This window comes from Delphinus delphis, chromosome 12 (assembly GCF_949987515.2).
Source record: "Delphinus delphis chromosome 12, mDelDel1.2, whole genome shotgun sequence".
Lineage (NCBI taxonomy): Eukaryota > Metazoa > Chordata > Mammalia > Artiodactyla > Delphinidae > Delphinus > Delphinus delphis.
In genome coordinates, this window is record NC_082694.2 from 37406451 (window position 1) to 37431215 (window position 24765).

The following is a 24765-nucleotide window of genomic DNA, read 5'->3' on the forward strand; positions in this document are numbered from 1 at the left end:
TAGATTCATGTATTCATGGCAATCTCAAATAAATAAGACTTTTGAGACTAGGGGTTTGTGGCCACATAATAGAAAAGATGCTTGAGTTTTCTCCCCCAACAATGCTAGTGTTTTGTGTGACTTTGAAGATATGCGAGCAAGCTAACAATATGTTTTCTAAGAAGTCTAGTAGCCATTGTTAGGATAGTAGGCTTCAAATCAACTTAAATTTAGACATAATAGATAAACTATTATTTAAATCATAATGAATAAAAACCACTGCTATGTACAGAGGCATTTATGTCGAATACAGAAGTACATTGGCATTCTTCTATAAAATGCAACTATAAAAAAGATTAAGCTATATATTTAAAGTGTCTTACTGGTCTGAAACGGATTATGTACATTAAATCTTCTATCAATTGTGTTGGTGTAAGAAATAAGGAATATATTTTCATCTCTGTGCCCTGGGTGTAGACATTCCAGTTCATACAGAGAATAAAAATCTGTAAATAAGACAAATTCTTACTCTCTATGTTATTAGAGGTTTTAGATTTCTTTTTATAATAACTGATGTTCTTTTAAAATTACAAGTGCAAAGTTACCTACTTCTTCCTAGTAATAGAACTAATAATATATGTAATCAGGAAAAATAAAAATTTTAGCTTGACCTTAACTTTAAAGCTTGATTCCTAGAGGCTAGCCATTTAAATGTAACACAGCCGATCTTCATAAACATATAAGCATAATCTTACATACATTTTTATGATGAGACATACTTGGGACACATATATATATATGAAAACTATGGGAAAAGTTTCTTTCAGAGATAGATGATATGATGATACTTAGTGTTTTTTACCAGTTGGATGGTAACTGCTTCTTTGATTATCTGGAAAAGATCTAGTGATCTTATCTAAATCTGCTACAATTATCAGCACAACAGACTAGTCCCATTTAAATCAATATTTTCCAATTAACATCAAAAGTACAAGGTTGATGTCCCACCCCTTCATATCAACAAAATACCTGTTAAAGGTTTAATTCGCAAAAGAGCGGCTTGCATTCTTACCAAATAAGCCCTTTGGATTCACTGCTAATGACCAGTAAAAAAAAAAAAGTCACTGTATCTTTCTTTGATTACTGATCTTTGTAGTTAACTAAGGACTGACCAAACTGAAATTCCTTTCCCATATACACAGTTTTCTTTAGAGGATTCAAATATTACTGCAAACCTTTAAAGACAGATATTACAAACCTTTCAGGACTTGCTGCTAACTTGCAGTTTGATCCTGCTAAGTGAGGGTGGACTCCTATGCCAATTAATTGTAATGGGTCACTCACTATGTTTGCAGATTAAATATCAGACAAAAAACTTCAAGTCTGAATTATAATAATGTTGTGATTTTTTGGCTGATTTTTCTTTTAAAAAATATTCCAGGGCTTCCCTGGCGGCGCAGTGGTTGAGAGTCCGCCTGCCGATGCAGGGGACACGGGTTCATGCCCTGGTCCGGGAAGATCCCACATGATGTGGAGTGGCTGGGCCCGTGAGCGTCCGGAGCCTGTGCTCCACAACGGGAGAGGCCACAACAGTGAGAGGCCCGCGTACCGCCAAAAAAAACAAAAACAAAATAAAACAAAACAAAATTCCTGGTATCTAACAACTATATGCAAACCATATTCTTATGTTACATAATTTATGATTGAAAAAATGAAAAACATATTTATAAATTCACTGTTAAGTGATTAAACTAGATTGAAGACTCATTCCCAATTCTCTTTTTAGACTTTCTATTTATAAAATAGATTTCATTCTTTCTTAAAAACGAAAAGGTATAATTAAACCTATATAGCATCCTTCTTCTGATAGGTTCAAAGTGCTTCATATCCTAATAGCAATCCCAAGGAGTGTGGGTAGCAGGATTGTCACCCCTTATTCTTAGAGTGTACTGATCCTAAACTTTAGTATATCAAATGCAAACATGTCTTTCAGCTATTTATTATAATTACACGAGTATAACTAAATGTCATGGTGGATTTATTAAATGTATTTTTTTAAAAAAGCAACTATATTTGAATGTAAAGTAATAAGCAAAAGAGTCTGAAATAGACTAGCTTCTTAAATTCTATTTATGCATTTCTTGGGGAAAAAGTGTGAGAATTGAGTAATAAAGAAAGCGAGAGAGAGGCATGGACATATATACACTACCAAACGTAAGGTAGATAGCTAGTGGGAAGCAGCCGCATAGCACAGGGATATCAGCTAGGTGCTTTGTGACCGCCTGGAGGGGTGGGATGGGGAGGGTGGGAGGCAGGGAGACGCGGGAGGGAAGAGATATGGGAACATATATATATGTATAACTGATTCACTTTGTTATAAAGCAGAAACTAGCACACCATTGTAAAGCAATTATACCCCAATAAAGATATTAAAAAAAAGGAAATATTTTCTTGAAAAAAGTTATTACATTTTTCTCAGAGTTTAAGTTTAAATATATTATACAGTCAAGGAAGCTCCTTTGGCTATATAATGGCTAGACTGTTGAACCTGTCAAACCCCTGAGTTGTACTTTGAAAAAAGTTATTTTAAGTATATGTGAAAAATAATGAACAAAAATATCACACCTAAAATTTATATTAGTAAAATGTAAAATGAAAATCTCAAAAGGAATAGGAAGCAAAGAAATAGAAATCACAGAGCTCAGAGCAATGAAATCTGTCTCCTATAGAAAACTAATTTCAGAAAACACCTGAAACAGGTTAAACAAATGTTTAAAGGCACAGAGATACAAATGAATAATGTAAACTACTTTCCCTAAAAAAGATCTAAATTCATTACGTACTTGCAGCAAGTTCTCATTAAAACACGCAATGGTAATCTTGACAAAAATTAAGAAAAATTATAAGGTTTACAGTATCTATCTGTGTTTGTAAGTTCCCTTTTAAGAGAAATTACAGCTCAAATATTTTCCGAAGATTACTTAAGTAGAGTCTGTACCTGAGGATCCACAAGATAATATTACCAAGAGTTGTCTTCAGTGTCTTAGAAATTGTTTCCTAGCCTTCCAGCATAAAGCTATACTAATTTATATGAGGGAATGTTTGCTTAGAGTGATGTGATTCAAGGCAGAGCTGGGAGCTGAACTCTAATGAGAGATCCCAGAGTATGGGAAGAGTAGGTATGTGTAAGAATTTGGTGTGTACACACCATAACAAAGCAAGGTATCAAAATGTAGGATACAAGAATAGGAAGAAAAGGATGATACAGGGAACCTCGAGCCCCCAAGTGGCAAATGTCATCTCTGTAACTGATCTGAGAAAGGGGAACCCTTTAACTTTCTCTGACCAATGATAATCAGTTCTGCTCTAAAGACCTTCAGAGTCAGTTTTTTTCCCTGTTTACCAAGAAACTCCTTATAGCAACCCCAATTTTTCATATTTAAGCTCATGTTTTTCTTAGCTGACACTCAGAAGATATGAAAAATAGACTGTCACTATTCCCTCCCTTAACTTATTCATTGAACAAACATTTACTTAATACTTGGTGCTGGGGATACAAGGTTCTTGTACTTTGAATAGCTCACAGTTGAGGGAGAGAGAGATGTATAATTAGATAATTATATGGGAAATGTGGCAGTAGTAATACGTACAATATATTAGAAAAAGATACAGGAAAGAGAATTAACTCTGCTGCTAGGAGCCATGACAGAGGTACTCACAGAAGTTATTTTCCTAACAAGGGAAGACAGGCATTTCAGGGAGAACAGCAAATGCTTGATACAGGAACGAAAGAGTATGCCACATTCTAAGCAACTTAGTTGAGTTAGACTGTAGAGTGAAAAATGGGAGAGAGTTGAGAAATGAGGCTAGAAAGGGAAGGGGCAGGATTTGCAAGAACTTTTTATATGAGGCCATTCTGAGTAGTTTGGAACTTATTCTCTTGGGTAAACGGGAGAAAGAATCTGAGCCTTCATATACTCAAATTACTACTTAAACTATTTCACAGTCCTCTCTTTATATTTCATAAGCCTGTCTTTCCTTAAAAGTAGACCTTTGCTTTCAATCCTTTAACACTTCTCTGAATCCTCTGTAAGTTCTCTCTCTCAGCCCAGAACTAGATACAAACTAGATACCTCAAAAGCAGTTAACATGTACAGAGTAGACGGACATTGTCCCATGCAATTATACTTCTATTTAAGAACTCTAACATCAATTATTAAAATAGCTCTACTCATTCTTCCTGGTATTCATCAGAAGGTCCTAGATTAGCTGTATAGAAACGAAGTTTAGAAGGATAAGAGATAGAAATTGCTGAAGAAGTCCTATATCAGCAGTCTCCTAAGAGTAACTAAGCTCTTCGGTAAACTCTTGAAGATTTAAGGTCAGTGACTCATTTATTCAAGACTTGGGGTCACTCCTGGGTACCAACTTTTTTTTTTTTCTCACTCTTGGGAACTCAGTTAAACTAAGAACACAAAAAGCCGTGGGTACCTGCGGGTATATATATATCTCTCCCTGCCAGCAACTAGACTCTTAGTACCAAAGCATACATTATAAACGCAAGATAATTTATAATGAATTTAAAAATAAGGGCATGGTAAATTAAGGCTCAAATTAAAGAGCATAAGGAAGTGAAAATAGTAGCAGCAGTTCACTAAATTAGATGCCAGATTTTTTTTTTTCTTAGTTAAACCTGCTTTTTATTTACCAGAAGTCTTTTGATCTCTCCAGAGTGAAAGGGATGCTGACACTGAAGTGGGGATGGCATTAGTCATGGTTCCCTTACCCACTCCACCGTGGACACCAATTAATTTGAATGTCACACAGGAGAAAAAAATTTTCTTTGCCTCCATATCACAAATGGAAAAACAGATTTAGAGAGATTAAATAATTTCTACTTTTAGTATCATTTAACTCATATTCAGTTGCTCCAGAGATGAAATTTGGTATTTTCCCTTTTAATTTTGTCAGCCAAGTTGGCCATACTACTTTTCCAAAATATGGACAGTACTACTAAATAACTCAAACCTGTATGTACAAGAGCTACCAGAAATGATAAAGAAAATGATCAAATTAAGAAAACTACCATATCATTGGAAAAGCTATCCACCTGATTATAAAGTTGCACACTAAACTGAAAATCTGAAAAGCAATGGCAAGGTCTAACTTCTTTTGTGAAACGGGAGTTACCTGATATTTTACATTTTCTTTCTTAAATCATTTCAATATTAGCTATAAGGCCCACAGAGTAACAAATGTCAAAACTAGAGCAACAGTCCCAGAATGTACTATTTAGGTCATGAAACTGATGTTCTTCCCAACACATCTGTATACGGCTTGACTTATCTGAAAAATGAGCAACAGTAGAATGCGCAAGAGAGTTTTTAAAGTGAGCTTAAACTATAACTGAGAAGAGGCTACAACAATATCTTCCATGCCACACATTCTTCTTACAATGTGGTGGGGTCTATGTCTCTGCTACTTAAACCTGGGTGTGGCTTTGTGTCTCCTCAGGTCAACAGTATGGCAAAGGTGACTTTTAAAGCTAGATCATAAGAATGCATAAGAGAGCTCACTTTACTCTCTTGGGACACTCGCTGTTAGACCCAGCCACCATGCTGTGAGGAAGCCCAAACTAGCCCAAGTAGAGAAACCATATGGAGAGGCCACATGTAGGTGTTCCAACTGACAGCATAGTTCCTAGAAGAAAACCAGCCCCTGACAACATGCAACAGAAATAAAACATTCTCCCAGTGTCCTATCCTAAGGCCTAATTTATAGAATCTGTAAGCAAAATAAAATGGTTATTTTATGCCAATAGGTTTTCAGTGTTTTATAATGTAGCAAAAGATAACCTGAAAGAGGAAGGGTAGGGAAAATATCTTTGGGACTGTTTGAAGCATAGTTTCATAAGCAGTAGGGTACAACTTTGCGTAAGTGGGAAACAAATGCAATAAAGTAAGCAAATGTCTTCTCAATGTGAACAGAATTGATAGTACTGAATTCGCCATTTATTCCACACCTAAGCACAAACAAATATAATCAACTGTAAAAGTGAACAGTTCTTTCTACATCTCTTCTTAAAACACACACACACACACACACACACACACACACACTTAGAGATACTGAAACACAACATTAGTTTAAATGAAACAGCTTTATGGTCAAGTACATTTGGGTATGCTAAGAAAACAATCTATTAAAAACATCCTTTTTGGATCCCAAAAATTTCCCTAGTTTAAAATATTTATCTAAACACGACATATTTTTAAAAGAGAGAATAAAGGGAAAAAACTCTGTAAGCCATTTGTTATATTACCCTTAAGGATAAATTTTTTTTTTTTTGCGGTATGTGTGCCTCTCACTGTTGTGGCCTCTCCCGTTGCGGAGCACAGGCTCTGGATGCGCAGGCTCAGTGGCCATGGCTCATGGGCCCAGCTGTTCCGCGGCATGTGGGATCTTCCCGGACCTGAGCACAAACCCATGTCCCCTGCATCGGCAGGTGGACTCTCAACCACTGCGCCACCAGGGAAGTCCGAGATAAATATTAATATTTTGATTATTTTCCTTCCTGAACTTTTCAATGCATATATAAAAACACAGTCTTTCAAAATGGAGTTCGTATGCCATATGCTATTTTATATCTTTCTTTTTGTACAAAATGACACTGTGAACATTTCCCTATGTCCTTTCAATATTCTTTCAAAACATTACTGAATAATTTTCAATAGCTACATAACAAGTATATATATTTGTTGTAATTCATTTGATCATTCCCCTAGTCTGAGTGACTGCCATTCCGTAACTTTTGCTATTATAAATAACTATGTGATGAAAACCTGCATATTGATCTTTGTTAGTGGAATTATTGGATAAAATGGAAAGAGCATTTCTTAATGAAGTTTACTTGCTTTCCAGAAAGATGTGGCAAGTAACATGCTACCAGCAGTATTATCCAACTCGATGAAACATCACTAACATCATGTTTCTTAAAATCCAAGTTATATATTTTACAGATACAGTAAGATGTCACAGACATAGAATATGCGATGTTTTAGTAGTTAACTTATGATACTGAATTCACACTAATGTAATTTAGCTAAAAGTTTAAGTTTTATTTGGGAAATTAGAAGTGCAAGCAAAATTACTGGTGCCTTAAAAAGAAGAGATGACCAATAAAATATCTGTTGACAGTTTAAAGTAATAAATGAATAAATTGAATGAAAAAACAAACAGCCTTAAAAATCAGGATACTTGAATTCTAAGCCTAGTTTGCCACTGTTTGCAACCCTAGGTAAATTTAAACACCCTTTCCTAACTCGTTTTCTTAACCTCTACAATGGATACAACAGTAATATCTATTCCTACTTCACAAGGATTTCAGAAAAATAAACAAGAAGGAAATAAAACATAATGCTTTAAAAACATACTCTCTGAAGTCAAATTGTCTAGGTTCAATTCTTGGCTCTGTTACTTATAGGCTGTGTGACCATGGGCAACTCATTAATTTGTATGTCAGTTTTCTCAACTATAAAACAGAGATTATACTTAACTCATATAATTGTTGTGAAGATTAAACAAGAAAATCCACAAGAAAGCACTTTGAATCCTGCTTGATACATGGTAAGTGCTCATAAACATTAGATGACAATTATTAATATATGTAAAATTTACACATAGGTAAAATAATGGCTTTTTAAGATCTACTTGGCAGACAGATCATTTAAATCTCAGGTGTTCTAAATTTAAAATCAACACACTTGAAAAATATAGAGCTATAAATTTTTCATAATTTTTAGAGCCTGAAAGAACTATGAAACAAAATTTATCACAAATAAAATATAATATCAACAAAATAACTTTCTTTTTAAAGAGAATATTCTCTCTGTGGCTATTTAGTTAACTGGATCCTTCTCTCCCATCAAGTCTTAGTTCAAATGTCCCCTCCTCAAGTCACTCGTACCTACTCAAATTATCCTCTACTATATCATGTAGTTTTCACAGTCTGTAGTTAACTTATTTATTCATTATTACCAGTCTCTTCCCACCAAAATGTAAATTCCATGAGAGAAGAGGCTTTGTCTTTTTTTTTTTGGGGGGGGGGATCTTAGTTCCCTCATCAGCGTTCGAACCTGCACCCCCTGCAGTGGAAGTGTGAAGTCTTAACCACTGGACCACTAGGGAAGTCCCCGAAGCTTAGTCTTTTCTATCTCTACAAAAATACTAATTTCTGACACTCAATAAATATCTGACTGAACCAACAAATTCATGATACAATAGATGGCTAGGCACTGAAAGAGCTGGTATAAAGACTACAAAATTTCTTCCTCAGAAAAAATGGCCATCTAGATTAGCATTTCTCAAAGATTTTTATCATGACCCACAATTAAAAATACATTTTATATCAAGATCCAGTAAGCACACATACCCACGTAACTAAAACAAGTCTCACACAAAAGTACTATGATGTGTGATAAATTCTGATATTTTCGATTTCATTTAAATATTCTATTCCTTTTCATTGAAAATAAAATTACTGTGGCCCACTACACTGATTTTATGTCAGATTACTGTGTAAAGACTTGAAGTCTGTATATTGTACAGCACAGGAAATATAGCCAATATTTCACAAAAATTTTAAATGGAGTACAGTCTATAAAATATTGAATTACTACGTTGTACACCTGAAATTAATATAATATTGTAAATCAACTATACTTCACTTAAAGAAAAACAAAATAATAATAAATAAAGAAAAAAAAAGACAAAGTCTGAAAAACAGTGGTCAAGTTCAGAGGTTATTCTCTGAAAGACATTAAAAAAAGTATGCATGGGAAGGAAGAAATAAAACTGCCTTTGTTCATAGATGTCATGATTATCTTATGTAGGAAATCTGAAAGAATTGAAGGAAAAAAAAAAAAAGAAGCCAAACCTCTCCTGGAACTAATAAGCAATTATAGCAAGGTTGTAAGATACAAGGTTAATATGCAAAAGTCAATTGCTTTCCTATATACCAGAAATGAACAAGTGGAATTTGAAATTAAAAACATAATCCTACTTACATTTGCACCCCCAAAATGAATGTCTGTGACATAGGAGAAAAGCAACACAATGGAGCAAAGATCATCTTTTCAACAAATGGTGCTGGAACAACCAGACATGCACATGCAAAAAAATAAATCTAGACACAGACCTTACACCTTTCACAAAATTTAACTCAAAATGGATCACAGACCTAAATGTAAAACACAATACTGTAAAACTCCTAGAAGATAACACAGGAGAAAACCTAAATGACCTTGAGTATGGTGATTCCTTTTTAGATATAACGCCAAAGGCATGACCCATGAAAGAACTAATGATTAAACTGGGTTTCATTAAAATTTAAAACTTCTGCTCTGTGCTTCCCTGGTGGCGTAATGGTTAAGAATCCGCCTGCCAATGCAGGGGACAGGGGTTTGAGCCCTGGTCGGGGAAGATCCCACATGCCGCGGAGCAGCTAAGCCCGTGCGCCACAACTACTGAGCCTGCGCTCTAGAGCCCACGAGTCACAACTACTGAGCCCACGCACCTAGAGCCCATGCTCCACAACAAGAGAAGCCACCGCGATGAGAAGCCTACGCACTGCAACAAAGAGTGGCCTCTGCTCGCCGCAACTAGAGAAAGCCTGCGCACGGCAATGAAGACCCAATGCAGCCAAAAATTTTAAAACATGAATTAATTAATTAAAAAAAAAACTGCAAAAAAAAAAAACCTTCTGCTCTGTGAAACACAATGTAGAGAGAATAAGAAGACAAGCCACAGTCAGGGAGAAAATATTTGCAAAGATACAACTGATAAAAGACTGGTATCCAAAAGAAACAAAGAACTCTTTAAACTCAGCAGTAAGAAAACAACCGGATTAAAAAATGGGCCAATGATCTTAAGAGACACCTCTCCAAAGAAGATATACAGATGGCATATAAGTATATATAAAGATGTTCCACATCATATATTATCAGCAAAATGCAAATTAAAACAATGAGACACCACTACACACCTATTAGAATGGCTAAAATCCAGAACACTGACAACATCCAATGCTGGTGAGAATATAAAACACAAGAATTCTCATTCATTGCTGATGGGAATGAAAAATGGTACACCTACTTTGGAAGACAGTTTGGTGATTTCTTACAAAAGTAAACATACTCTTTCCATAAGGTCCAGCGAACGTCCTTGTATTTACCCAAAGGAGCTGAAAACTTAAGTCCACATAAAAGCCTTCATGTAGATGACTATAGCAGCTTTATTCATGATTGCCAAAACTTGGAAGCAACCAAGATGCATTTCCGTAGGTGAATGGATAAACTGTGGTACCTCCAGACAATGGAATATTATTCAGCATTAAAAAGAAATGAGCTATCAAATCATGAAAAGACATGGAGGAACCTTAAATGCATATTACTAAGTGAAAAGAAGCCATATCAGAAAAGGCAACATACTACGGTTCCAAATATATGACATTCTGGAAAAGGTAAAATTATGAAGACAATAAAATTATCAGGTTCCCAGAGGTTGGGGATGAAGGGAGAGATAAATGGGTGAAACACAAAGAATTCCTAGGGCAGTGAAAATACTCTGTATGATATTATAAAGATGTATACGTGTCATTATACATTTGTCTAAACTCATAGAATGTACACCAAGAGTGAACCATAACGTAAACTACAGACTTTGGGTAATAATGATGTGTCAATGTAGGTTCACAGTTTTAACAAATGTACCACCCTGGCAGGGCATGTTATTAAGGAGGGAGGCTATGCATGTGTGGGTTGAGAGGGTATATGAGAAATCTCTGTACCTTCCCCTCAATTCTCCTGTTAACTTAAAACTGCTCTAAAAAAATAAAATCTTAATTAAAAAAAAAAAGAACATGCAGTTTTATGTATATGTAAAATTGGGGGTAGGGCAGGGTTGTCATAATTTTCAGATTCATGAAGAGGTTCATGTCCCCCTAAATCTAAATCTATTACTATATGTTCGTTATTATCTGTGAGGCACTACACAAAAATATGTATAAAAATATGGCTTAACATAGGGATGGCAGTATATGATAGGAAAGAGGATTGACTCTGGAGTCTGGTAAGTCTTGGGTTCAAATCCTAAATTCATCATTTATCGACTACAACCTTGTACATATTATCTTACCCATCAGCCTCAGTTTTCTTATCTAAAAAGGAGTTTGCATATCTACTTCATGAGGTTAGGTAAAATAAAAATTATGTAAAACATCCATTATAGTGCCTGGAATATATGCTAAGTATTGCGCTGGCCAAAAAGTTCATTTGGGTCTTATGGAAAAACCCGAAAGAACTTTCTGGCCAACCCAATATTTCAATAAATTGTAGGCATCATTATTATATTCTAATGTTTCCAACAAAATTAACTTCCATTGACAAAATACAATCCTAAGCAAAGTACAACTAAATTACAAAGGGTAAATTAACAAAAAAACAGATTATTCATGTATATGTGGAAATTATATTCCAGGACTTTTTCTAACAGCTAATACTGCTGTGCAGGAATAATTACAACCTGCTCCTCCAAGTATGGATTTATCAGTTCAAAGAAAGCACCAAGTACCCACAGTATACACAGTCTGTGGAAAAATAATTTATCAAAAATATAAATAAGTTACTCTTATTTACACCCCCAGGATTACAATGAACAATGTATGTTTTTTTTAACTAATGTTCCTCACATCACTTAGCTGCCTGTTGCAGAGCGGTGTGGCTGCGTTGGTATTCTGCTTATTCCCTGCCTTTAAAGCTGCATCTCTTCTTGCTTGCTCAAGCAGAACTCTTGCTCTTTCTTTGAGTTCTTCTTGTCTGGATAACATTCGATGCTTAAAAACAAAGATACAGAATTAGAAGCCAAAACAAACAAACAAAACCCCCCAAAACCCATGTAATCCATTTTTGTAAACTAATCAATAGTTATACAATTCGTCAAAATAATAGTGGTCAGGAATAAGATTGTAGTTTTATGAGATTACCCATAGAAAATATTAATGTTGACTAGAAACTGTGGAATGAATACATATATCTTGACTAAAAGGAACTATACCTTTACTGGCTAAAACTGGGTTAAATTTAATTACATTTTCATTAGAACATAGTCTCATAAGGTATAAAGTCCATACACATATTATATACATTCTTCAAATTTGCTAATCACAGTATAATCTGGCAAAGACATTTTTTCAAGTCCGTAGTTTTATAGTTGTATAGAATTGATAACAAGGTGTCTTCCAAATTTGCATTTTGAAAGATTTTAATTATCTGTGGCAACAACTCTTTAAATTCTTGACAATTTAACGTTTATAGAAAATTCAAAGCTATAGTATTTTATTTAAAGAAAAATAATACTGTTTTTCTCTATGGCTCACTCTCCTTACAACAATTAAACATCAGAATTAGAACAGTATTTTCTTGGATTAATTTGTAATCTTACAATATATTTTTGGAGAAAAACAGGTAGAACCTCAATGGAAATCAGCTCTTAAATGGGGGCATTAATCCAAAGCACAAATATTCATAATGTGTATAGTTCAAATTCCTTTTCTCTACTAAAGTAGCCAACTTCTGACTTTAGATGGCTATGACTATGACTTTAATACTTAATTTCTTTTAATTCCTTTTCTTTGCATAGTTTTGGTTCAGTCATAATTATCATTCATGGTCAAGGAAGAGGTAATAAACAGCAACCTATTACTTTATTTGGAATAATGTGAAACTTAAAAAATTTAGTACATCAAAAAAAAATTTAGTACATCATTTTTGGGTCTCTTTGTGACCTTTATATTTTGATACAGCAAATTTTAAACTTTTTTCTGTAATTTTAGGCAAAGATTTTTCTTGAAGTCTACAATTCAGTGATTTTTTTTTTAGTATATTCACAAGTTTGTGAACCATCAACACTAGCTAATTCCAGAACATTTTCATCACCCAAGGTTTTAAGAGGATTAAACAAAAATTCTTAACTTAATAGATACAATTGAAATGTATAAGCGATAATGAAAGATTTTTAGCTCATACTGATAGGACATAATAGAACAGAGTTCATAACTGCATTTGAACTGGTTACAAATCAACGTATTCTCAAAAAACAGACAAAATTAATTAAATGAACGCTGAATTGGCAGTCAAGACTGTTAATCCTTCTTCCACTAATAATAAGCAATGCAACACTGAACAGGTCACTTAAAACCATTACATGATATTTAAGAACTCTGAAGTCAGACAGACCTAGTTCCATTACTTGAGTAACTTGTGAGCAAGCTACTCAATCTCTTTAAGCCTCAGTTTCCTTATTTATAATATGAGGATAAAAATAGATCAACTCTCATAAAGATATTGTAAAGATTAAGTGAAAGAGAGTAATGTAGTGAGAACCAGATAAATGTTAACTATTAATATATTTTTAAAAATCTCTCAATTTCCTCGTTTTTTAAATGAAGGGAGATCATCTTTAAAATCCCACTCACTGGGAAGCAGCCGCATAGCACAGGGAGATCAGCTCAGTGCTTTGTGACCACCTAGAGGGGTGGGGTAGGGAGGGTGGGAGGGAGACGCAAGAGGGAGGAGATATGGGGATATATGTATATGTATAGCTGATTCACTTTGTTATAAAGCAGAAACTAACACACCATTGTAAAGCAATTATACTCCAATAAAGATGTTAAAAAAAATCCCACTCACTGTAAACTTTTCAAATACTTAGAGTAGATCATCTTAAAGTTCCCACTAGCTCTAAATTCTGTGATTAATACAGTCCTTTAGGGATTCCAATCAGCTACACAGACAGTGAAAAACTGCTCTGGTCTTAAGAGTACATAAACACAAAATTTTTTTCTGATTAAAATGCAATTCATATTCATCATAGAAATTTTAGAAAATATATAAAAGTAAAAAGAAGAAAAATAAAAGCATGACCCTCCTTGATTTCAAACTATATCACTATTACAAAGCTATAATATATATGCCAGTATGATACTGGCATAAAAACAGACACATAGATCAGTGGAACAGAACAGAGAGCCCAGAAACAAACCCATACATATATGGTCAATTAATTTACAACAAAGGAGTAAAAAAATATACAATGGGGAAATGGTGTTGGGCAAACTGTATAGCCACATGCATTGTAATATTATCTACCTACAAAAAAGGATTAAATCTTGCCACTTGTGACAACATAGAGGGATCCTGAGGGCATTATGCTAAAAGAAATGAGTCAGAGAAAGATAAATACCCTATGATCTCACTTATACGTGGAATCTAAAAAACAACCCGCCCCGCCCCCGCCCCCCAAAATCCCTGAAACCAAGCTCACAGATACAGAGAACAGATTGGTGTTTGCTGGAGGCTGGGGGTGGGCTAAATGGGTAAAGGAGTCAAAATGAGTATGTCATGGGAATATAACATACAACATGGTAAATATAGTTAATAACACTGTATTGCATGTTTGAAGGTTGCTAAGAGAGTAGATCTCCAAAGTTCTAATCACAAGGAAAATAAAAACTTTTGCAACTATGTATGGTAACTGATATTAACTTGGCTTATTGTGGTGAACATTTTGCAATAGATACAAATATTGAATCATTATGTTGTACACCTGAAAATAATACAATACATGAATTACAACTCAATTTTAAAAAAAGAAATATTTTTTAAAAATTAGCAATCCCGGCACCCAGGGATAATCATTGTAGAATCATGCTTTTTTCCACTTAATAGTCTAAATATTATGAGCATTTTCTCATATCCTTAAATATTTCTTTGAAAACATGATTTTAAACTGTCTACCTAGCATTCTATTAATATGAACGTATCATACTTTAATTTGTCTTATATTATTGGATATTTAGGCTGTTTATAATTTTTTACTATCATAAACAATGCTTTTGTGAACATCTTTATATGTAAATTCTTGTATACAGTTCTTATTATCTCCTTAGGAAAAATTCCTGGAGAATCTAATGGGGTAAACACTGTTAAGGGACTTAATGTAATTGTTGATTATTTTACATCTGGGTTATAATTATTTTTAGTGCTGTTATGGCCAAAACCAAAGAGATATTGTGAGCATAAAGTTCAGGGGCACAGACTTTGAAGTCAGACAAGGCTGGTTTTGAATTCAAACTTTTAACATTTATTATATGACCTTAAGGCAACTCTGTAGATCTTGGTTCTCCCATATATATATAATAGGCACCAACCACTCACCTCATGGGTTGTAAAGTCTGAGATATGTGTAAGATATATAATGGTCATCACATGTATCAGCCACTCAAATGGGCAACGTTCTGACTTGTTAAGTCTATACAGTCACATTAAATTATCAAATTTCCTCTAATCAGAGGCTATTAATTATTAGACTCTATTATTTTATGAGTTTCTAAGAAAGAACAGTCAGTTAAACTCTAACATATTATTATAAGTAACATCTTGATTTCAGGGAAGTTAAAATGTAAAAAATATATGTCTTAGAATCAATAAAATACAGTATACAAAAGAAAAATAAAATTTAGCTACAATAAAAAACTTATCAAGTATTAACACCTATACTACAATTTTCGGTACCAGGAAATGAACACTTTTGCCAAAAATTTTTTAAAATTTACCCTAAGCAAAATTCTAACCAGTAAACCAATTGTCAACAAACAAACACATATGGAGTTATAAATAGATGCTGCTTCTATCATCCTGTGGATTTACTGTACATCACTTAAATCACCTGAACAGAATCACAGCACGACACAGTTTTAGAGTTTAAAGGGCTCTCAGAGATTATTTCATTTAACATACTTAGAAAATAAGATTTAAAGAATTTAAATGGCTAATTAACATGTTACACTGGTAATTACTGGAGCCAAGATGAGAGCCAAGATGAGAATCCAGGTTTACTGAGTCCTAGTTCAGAGCATTTTTAATTTTTAAACACTAATCAATTTCCAGATTTAACTGAACATTTTTACCTTAAAAATCTGGTTTACGAGAAAAATCTGTATTGATATTCAAATTTAGGCTCACCAAATTCTGCAAATGTCAGTCACTATATGTTTAATGATTAGCTACTCTGTAGGGACACTATGATACTCTGAAAGTTTAGGTACTTAGAACATTTGATTTGAGATTTCTGATTAGGAGAACAGGGGCTTGCTTTGTTAGCTATTATATTTCTTTGATTCTAAGATGCACATTTTAATACCTCTGAAAACAAAATTGATGACATTTTATATCTCTGTCATATAGGTGGTAGTTAAGACATAGTCATCAGTACCTACATATGCATGTGCTTGATAATTCTGGTGGCAAGACTATAATTCCTTGATGTTTCATTTAACAACCCCTTGAGTACTATTTGAGAATGCAACAGAACTCCAGGTTATTGTCTGAAAATCTTTTCTTAGGACCTACCAGAAAGGTTAAGAAAGTGCTACTGGGACTTCCCTGGTGGCACAATGGTTAAGAATCCGCCTGTCAATGCCGGGGACACGGGTTCAAGCCCTGGTCCAGAAAGATCCCACATGCCGCGGGGCAACTAAGCCATGCACCACAACTACTGAGCCTGCGAGCCACAACTACTGAGCCCACATGCCACAACTACTGAAGCCCACGTGCCTAGAGCCCATGCTCTGCAACGAGAAGCCACTGCAATGAGAAGCCCACGCATCACAATGAAGAGTAGCCCCCACTCGCCACAACTAGAGAAAGCCTGAATGCAGCAACAAAAACCCAACACAGCCAAAAATAATTTTAAAAAAAATTAAAAGAAAGTGCCATTATCAGTGAGTATTACTGAGAAGAAAATCTGAGAGACAACTGTGAAGAAATGCTGTAATTCAGAGGTTCTTAACCTTTCTGGTCTCAGAATCCCTTTATATGCTTAAAAATTGAGGATCCTCAAAAGCTTTAGCTTATGTGGGCTACATCTATAGATATTTGTCATTTTGGAAATTAAATGGAAAATTTTTAAAAAATATTTACTTATTCATTCCTTTAAAATAGCTATAATAAACCCATTAGATGTTAACATATTCTAATAAAAATAACTACACTAAAAAACAAAACTGAGAAGAACAGCACTATTTTACATTTTTTGCAAATCAATCTTTAATATCTGCCTTAATTGAAGGCAGCTATATACTCATATCTACTTCTGTATTCAGTCTCTTGAGATATCACAAACCATGTAGCCTCCAGAAAACACCATTGTACACTTGTGACAGAATGAAAGTGCAAAAGGTAAATAAAGTTCTAGTATCGTTATGAAAATAGTTTCAACTTTGGGGACTCTCGGAAAGAGTCCTGGAGAGCCTGAGAGGTCCCCAGATCATACTTTGAGAACCACTGTTGTAACATCAGGCTTTTGATGGCACAGAGGACAATACTATGTGGAAAAACAGGAATACTGACAACTCTATATCACAAAGTGATTCAGAAGAGTTAGTCTAAACTCTAATTCTAAATTGATTATACCTTAACCAATTTATTTTGCTAAAAAAATTCCTTTTTATGTATACATAAGAGCATTATATGATTAAAAAATCCATGCCTAAATAAGTCTAAAAGAACTCTTTCACTAGGTATAAAATAAAAATTCTATGTGATAAGAAAACCATGTATCATAATTTATTGGCAGTGTTTTTCTTTCTTTGTTGTACATAAAATAATGGTATATCTTATCACTGATGGCACCATAGATTCAATTAAATCCATGCCATATTCCCCACATGGGGAGAAATTTCGATGTTACTGGGATTTTTAACCACAAATAATGATGGGACTAAAATTACCAACTGCAATGCAACTAAAGTATTTGAAGAAAATGCTGTAAATGGGAAATATTTTAATTTGGCATTATACATTTCCAGAATGATATGCTTACAAAATGGAATACTGAAATAGCTTTGACTTATTCTGTAAAATATTTTTATAGGTTAATAACATTTTGATTTGAAAAGTTGACATTCTTTATTCTTCAATCTTGAAATTGGGATTTATTTATAGGCTTAAAATATTATAAACTTTAAATGAAGAGCAGGTTTTTCTAAAATGGGAAATTATACTTCACCTTTAATCATTTGTAAAGTAGTCTATGAATACAAAAAGAAACAACAGAAAAGAATAACTATTTACTACATATATGTATTCATCATTCTAACTCACTTACCTGGACTGTTTTTGCAGAATGATTTGCATGATTTAAGATGGTTCTATCAGCATCTGAATCAGACTCTGTCTGCCTCAGGGAATTACGTTTTTTCTTGGCAAGGTCTGCATCTCTATTGTACGAATATCCAAGTTTAGAAGTGGGAGATAAACTGGGTTTTTTCACAGGTGATTCAGGATCTGATCTGCATTCTAAGGGTCTGGAATTCTCTAATTTTTCTTGCTCCAAGTTACTACTGATGTCTATATCCTGAAGCTTTTGCTCATCGGTCTCCTCACAAATAAAGGGTGGAGACACATCCTTCTTCTTATCACTATTGTATAAGTCACTTAATTCTAAAGTCTCCGTTTTCAATAGTCTCTTCTTGCCTAACAAAACTTGTGTGTGGTTTGAATCTGTACTGTAACATATTCCAGGGTCATCGGATCCTGAAGTCCTTCCAGAGCTCTGCTGGGACTTTTGGGGTTCTGTGTCACTTTTAGTCCTGCGATAGTAAGGGGAGGCTGTGCTTGGACTGAGATGATCATCAGGAGTCTGGTGTTCACTTTCTGACTCTCCAACCCCACTATCATTTACAAATACAGAGTCGTCCTGGGATAGGAAGTCTACCCCTCCGCTGGTAGGCTGCTGCAGCTGAGGCTCCCGTTTCAGATCACTAAGCTCTGCATAGAATTTTTCCTGATCAACAGAACTATTTGTATCTGTTTCATAGTTTCCAACTTTATATGTGCTTTTACTGCTATTTTCTTCTATTTGAACAACATTTAACTCTTGCCCACTGAAATGTGCCCTAATTTGATAGAGATAGGTCATAACAGTCAGTTTGTCAGGAATTGCTAATAAAACCATATCAGAAGGTTCCAATAACCGGGAAATTCCTATGCTGGCAAATCCATCATATGCCTTCAGAGGAAAGAAAAACAGAAGATATATTGAAGAGTTCAGACAATCCATACATTTTAACTTTTTTAAAGAAACTTAAAACATCATCACATTTTAAAAACAGCAAAATAACAGATGTTAACTAGACTTACTGTGGTGAGCATTTCACAATGTATACAAATATCAAATCATTATGTTGTACACTTGAGACTGAGGTACTGTTATATGGCAATTACACCTCAAAAAAGAGTTAAAAATAAAACACAATTCAGTTACCATTTTAAAAAAACAAGCAAAATTTTAATGGCTTTTTGTTGCTATTGGAGGGTACATTATGCCACTGACATTATGCCACATGAACAGAGCAACATTCTAAGTTGGAAATTTGTAAAAGTTTGGTAGATCCAAGAGTAAAACTTTTTTATTAGTTAATAACAATTGAAATGTTCTTCTCCAATAAAGAAAACAAGCAAAAATGAGAGTTAAAACAAACAAACAAAAAAACTTAGAATAGACTTTGTGATAAAGAACTAGGGTATAAAGAAATAATAATTCATCTGGAGCTTTATTATTCCTATTAACCCCTCTTTTCAGTGGTCATGTAATTGCAGTGATTTGTGAAGATAAAGTACAGGTAGATATCCCAAAAGAACTAACTCCTAGATTGCCTGGTATAAAATATAAGTAAGTGCTACTTAAGTCTAGAAACATAGAAACATTTTTAAAACGCCCAATTAAGATTGATTTTCATAATGAGAAGAGTGACTTCATTTTCACTTCATCCATTTTGGAAAGAAGGAAATGTTTTGAGTAGTACAACCTAGTTTAGAATGTGAGGCTGCATTGTATAACTTTTGTTAGCCTTTAAATGACTGTGGCACATCAGGTTTTTCTAGTTTTGAAGAATCAAAGCTGTTTCTCAATTTACAATTAATTATTACTATCCTGAACTAACCCTTGAAAACAGCATTGTGTTGCTAGGAAGCATTAAAAATATGGCTAAACATTTAGATATACTCTTGGAAAAACTAAGGACCCTCTAGTTATATTCTTGCTTTGGGATATAAAATGTCTCATCTTTGTAACAACCCAGATATAGGTTGTTACAAAGGATCACAACTCAAAGTTTTTCTAAAAAGAAAGTTTAGGAAATTATGTAACAATTCAGAAGGAATCAGTCTTTTGCATATACATGTTACAGTGCATTTCTACCTTTGAATTTAATTCTTGTATTCTTCCTGTAGTTTAATAAATGTTATGGAATAAGAAAGAAAATGAAAAATAAATTGTGATATTAAAACCTCTTCAATTTTCACAGCACTATGCTTTATAGTATAGGTACCTCAAAATATTTACTTGAGAGAATGGCTCAGTTGGTGTGCATGTTTGGGCCTGTTTGTTATTTTACATGTTTTAGGAAAATTAAAGTCATTTTCTTCCTCATGAGTCCTGACAACTTGATTGACAGACATCAATTGTAGACCATCAGGAAAAGCACCACAGGTAGTATTCTAAACATTTCCCAATTATCTAAAACACTGACATATTGGTTAAGATCAGATGTCACAGGTAAATACCATTTTTATTCAGCACTTTTTACAGACCTGGGAAAATGATTAGCTTACTTGTGGGGAATCTCCTGCTGGTATTTTGTTTCATGTAGCAATTCATTTTATGCACACTAATTGCACTAAAAGAAATTTAAAAACAAACCAGATTTCTTGTAAGCGAGGTCAAGACTTTATAAAGGAATTTTCCCATAGGTTAACCTCTTCTGCGATAGTCAATTACCTACTGTCTTTTTAGCTGTGTGTGGAGAAAAAAGAGGTCTTTAGAAGAAAATAGTCTTATTCATTGCTAGATGTTATTTAATTGGTAAGGAGTCACTGCCAGTTATGTTATGCATCTGCATGGAACTTAAGACACAGGCATTGTTTCTTGTACTGTTTTAAGTCCAATTAAGGGCAGATGGGGTTACCCGGAAGAACTGTGTAAAGCCGGAAATAAGTCTGTAGGTAGCAAATGATACTCAATGTAGATATCAGGTAAGAAGTTGTGGGACTTCCCTGGTAGTCCAGTGGTTAACACTCCATGCTCCCAATGCAGGGGCCTAGGTTTGGTCTCTGGTCAGGGAACTAGATTCTGCATGCCGCAACTAAAAATCCCATGTGCCTCAATTAAGACCCGGAACAGCCAAATAAATAAATAAATGTTAAAAAAAAAAAAAAAAGAAGTTGCAAAGTGATGAAAAGGAAAGTATAACAACAATTATGTATTGACTTGTGCAATGAATGGGATCATCTAAATTAAAATCCTTTCAAAAAGCTATAATTGGGACTTCCCTGGTGGCGCAGTGGTTAAGAATCCACCTGCCAATGCAGGGGACACAAGTTCGAACCCTGGTCCGGGAAGATCCCACATGCCACAGAGTAACTAAGCCCATGTGCCACAACTACTGAGCCTGCACTCTAGAGCCCGTGAGCCACAACTACTGAAGCCCATGTACCACAACTACTGAAGCCCGTGTGCCTAGAGCCCAGGCTCTGCAACAAGAGAAGCCACCACAATAAGTCCATGCACCACAACGAAGAGTAGTCCCTGCTGGCCACAACTAGAGAAGGCCCGCATGCACCAACGAAGATCCAAGGCAGCCAGAAATAAATAAGTAAATTTATTTAAAAAAAAAAAAAAGCTAGGGCTCCCCTGGTGGCACAGTGGTTGAGAGTCCGTCTGCCGATGCAGGGGACATGGGTTCGTGCCCTGGTCCGGGAAGATCCCACATACCGCGGAGCAGCTGGGCCCGTGAGCCATGGTCGCTGTGCCTGCGCGTCCGGAGCCTGTGCTCCGCAATGGGAGAGGCCACAACAGTGAGAGGCCCACGTACCGCAAAAAAAAAAAAAAAAAAAAGCTATAATCATCTGCCCTTTAAGATTTAATTGAGAAAAAATTTTAATGAGATATATTTCTCTTTGTAATAATATGTAAATCCAAGGTATGTTCATCATTATTAAATTTCTGAAGAAAATAATGTAAAGAAGTATAACTTAAGCCCTAATGAGATTCCTCATACTCTTTAAAAATATATAGCTAGGTAAAATAAAAAATGTTTGCTTTTCAAAATTTTAAACAGTAACTTGAAAGCTTCACTTTATAAAAAATAATAATGGTTTATTTTATAATGCTCTTGTCTGCATTTAAATTTGCTTATTCAAATGCAAGAAAATGCAGGTAAAGAACTGTCGTATATAAAGATACAGTTGTCTCTTGGTATCCATGGGGGACTAATTCCAACACCCCCTGCAGATATCAAATCTGGGGATGCTCAAGTCCCTTATGTAAAATGGTAGAATACAGCCAGCCCTCTGTATCTGTGGGTTCCACATCCATGGATACAGAGGGCCAACTGTATAACTTAATTGACGAAAAATAAGGCATTTTGCTTTGACAGACACAGGCTCTTCAAAATCATACAAGAAATAATTCAAGAGAATGCCTTATTTTGAAGCATGATTTCTATAAAGAAAATTATACTGATTTTTAAAGATTATCTTTTTTAATAGCATATTTCAATTAAAAAAACTGACTGCTTTTAAATGTTTTTCTCTGGGGCCAGCATCATGCATTTGCAAAGAAACAAGAATTCTTTAATGGAAATATAAATTTTTGGTTTTAGAGAGCAATAAAAGTAAAAAAAAAGTTGATTTAAATTCTCATCTGTTAATTGAACTTTTATCAAGGTTCCCTTTATAGTCTTTTTCTCACTGGTGGTTTTAACTATTTAAAGTAAATTAAAAACTTTAGCCTAGACTAGAAGTTATTAATGACTTTGGCCCATGAATTCTTTTGGCAATGAACCCCTTCTCAGAATAATGTTATGATGTGTATAAAATACACATGATTACTCTTTTGACAAAATTCAGCACACAGTTTTGATAAAAACTCTCCAGAAAGTGTGCATAGAGGGAACCTACCTCAACATAATAAAGGCAATATATGACAAACCTACACCTAACATCATACTCAATGGTGAAAAGCTGAAAGCATGTCCTCTAAGATCAGGAACAAGACAAGGAGGTCCACTCTTGCCACTTTTATTCAACATAGTTTTGGAAGTCCTAGCTACAGCAATCAGAGAAGAAAAATAAATAAAAGGAATCCAAATTGGAAAAGAAGAAGTTAAACTGTCACTGTTTGCAGATGACATGATACCATACACAGAAGATCCTAAAGATGCCACCAGAAAACTACTAGAGCTCATCAATGAATATGGTAAAGTTGCAGGTTACAAAATTAATACACAGAAATCTGTTGCATTTCTATACACTAACAACAAAAGATCAGAAAGAGAAATTCAAGAAACAATCCCATTTACCATTCCATCAAAAAGAATAAATTACCTAGGAATAAACCTACCTAAGGAGACAAGAGACCTGTACTCTGAAAACTGTAAGACTCTGATGAAAGAAATCGAAGAAGGCACTAACAGATGGAAATATATACCATGTTCATGGATTGGAAGAATCAATATTGTCAAAATGACTATACTACCCAAGGCAATCTACAGATTCAATGCAATCCTTAACAAATTACCAATGGCATTTTTCACAGAACTAGAACAGAAAATCTTAAACTTTGTATGGAGACACAAAAGACCCCAAATAGCCAAAGCAATATTGAGAAAGAAAAACGGAGCTGGAGGAGTCAGGCTGACTTCAGACTATACTACAAAGCTACAGTCATCAAAACAGTATGGTACTGGCACAAAAACAGAAATATAGATAAGTGGAACAGGACAGAAAGCCCAGAAATAAACCCACACACCAATGGTCAATTAATCTACGACAAATGAGGCAAGACTACACAAGGTGGAAAGACAGTCTCTTCAACAAATAGTGCTGGGAAAACTGGACAGCTACATGTAAAAAATTGAAATTAAATCATTCTTTAACACCATACACAAAAATAAGCTCAAAATGGATTAAAGACCTAGATGTGAGACTGGACACTATAAATCTCCTAGAGGAACACATAGGCAGAACACTCTCTAACATAAATCGCATCAATATCTTTTTCGATCTGTCTCCCAGAATAATGGAAATAAAAACAAACATAAACAAATGGGACCTAATTAAACACAAAAGCTTTTGCACAGCAAAGGAAACCATAAACAAAATGAAAAGACAACCCACAGATTAGGAGAAAATATTTGCAAATGATGTGACCAACAAGTTTCCAAAATTTAAAAACAGCCCATGACGCTTCATATTATCAAAACAAACAACCCAATCAAAAAATGGGCAGAAGACATAAATAGACATTTCACCAAAGAAGACATGCAGATGGCCCAGAGGCACATGAAAGGATGTTCAACATTGCTAATTATTAGAGAAATGCAAATCAAAACTACAATGAGATATCACCTCACACCAGTCAAAACGGCTATCATCAAAAAATCCACAAATGATAAAATCTGGAGAGGGTGTGGAGAGAAGGGAACCCTCCTACACTGCTGGTGGGAATGTAAATTGGTACAGCCACTATGGAGAACAGTATGGAAGTTCCTTAAAAAACTAAAAATAGAGCTACCATATGACCCTGCAATCCCACTCCTGGGCATATATCCAGAGAAAAACATGGTCCGAAAGAATACATGCGCCCCAGTGTTCATTGTAGCACTGTTTA

General features: G+C 34.6%; 1 protein-coding gene across 10 annotated transcripts in view; it reads right to left on the reverse strand.

The window, feature by feature from the left end:
* EHBP1 (EH domain binding protein 1) overlaps positions 1-24765 on the reverse strand; it is a 491141-nt gene that overhangs the window by 76868 nt on the left and 389508 nt on the right. For all 10 annotated transcript variants that reach the window (XM_060026512.1, XM_060026505.1, XM_060026507.1 and 7 more), the window contains 2 exons: positions 18202-19104; positions 11726-11869 (listed from right to left, as the gene is read on the reverse strand). In XM_060026512.1, coding sequence (XP_059882495.1) covers positions 11726-11869; positions 18202-19104 — 1047 coding nt within the window. The remainder of the gene's footprint in view (positions 1-11725; positions 11870-18201; positions 19105-24765) is intronic.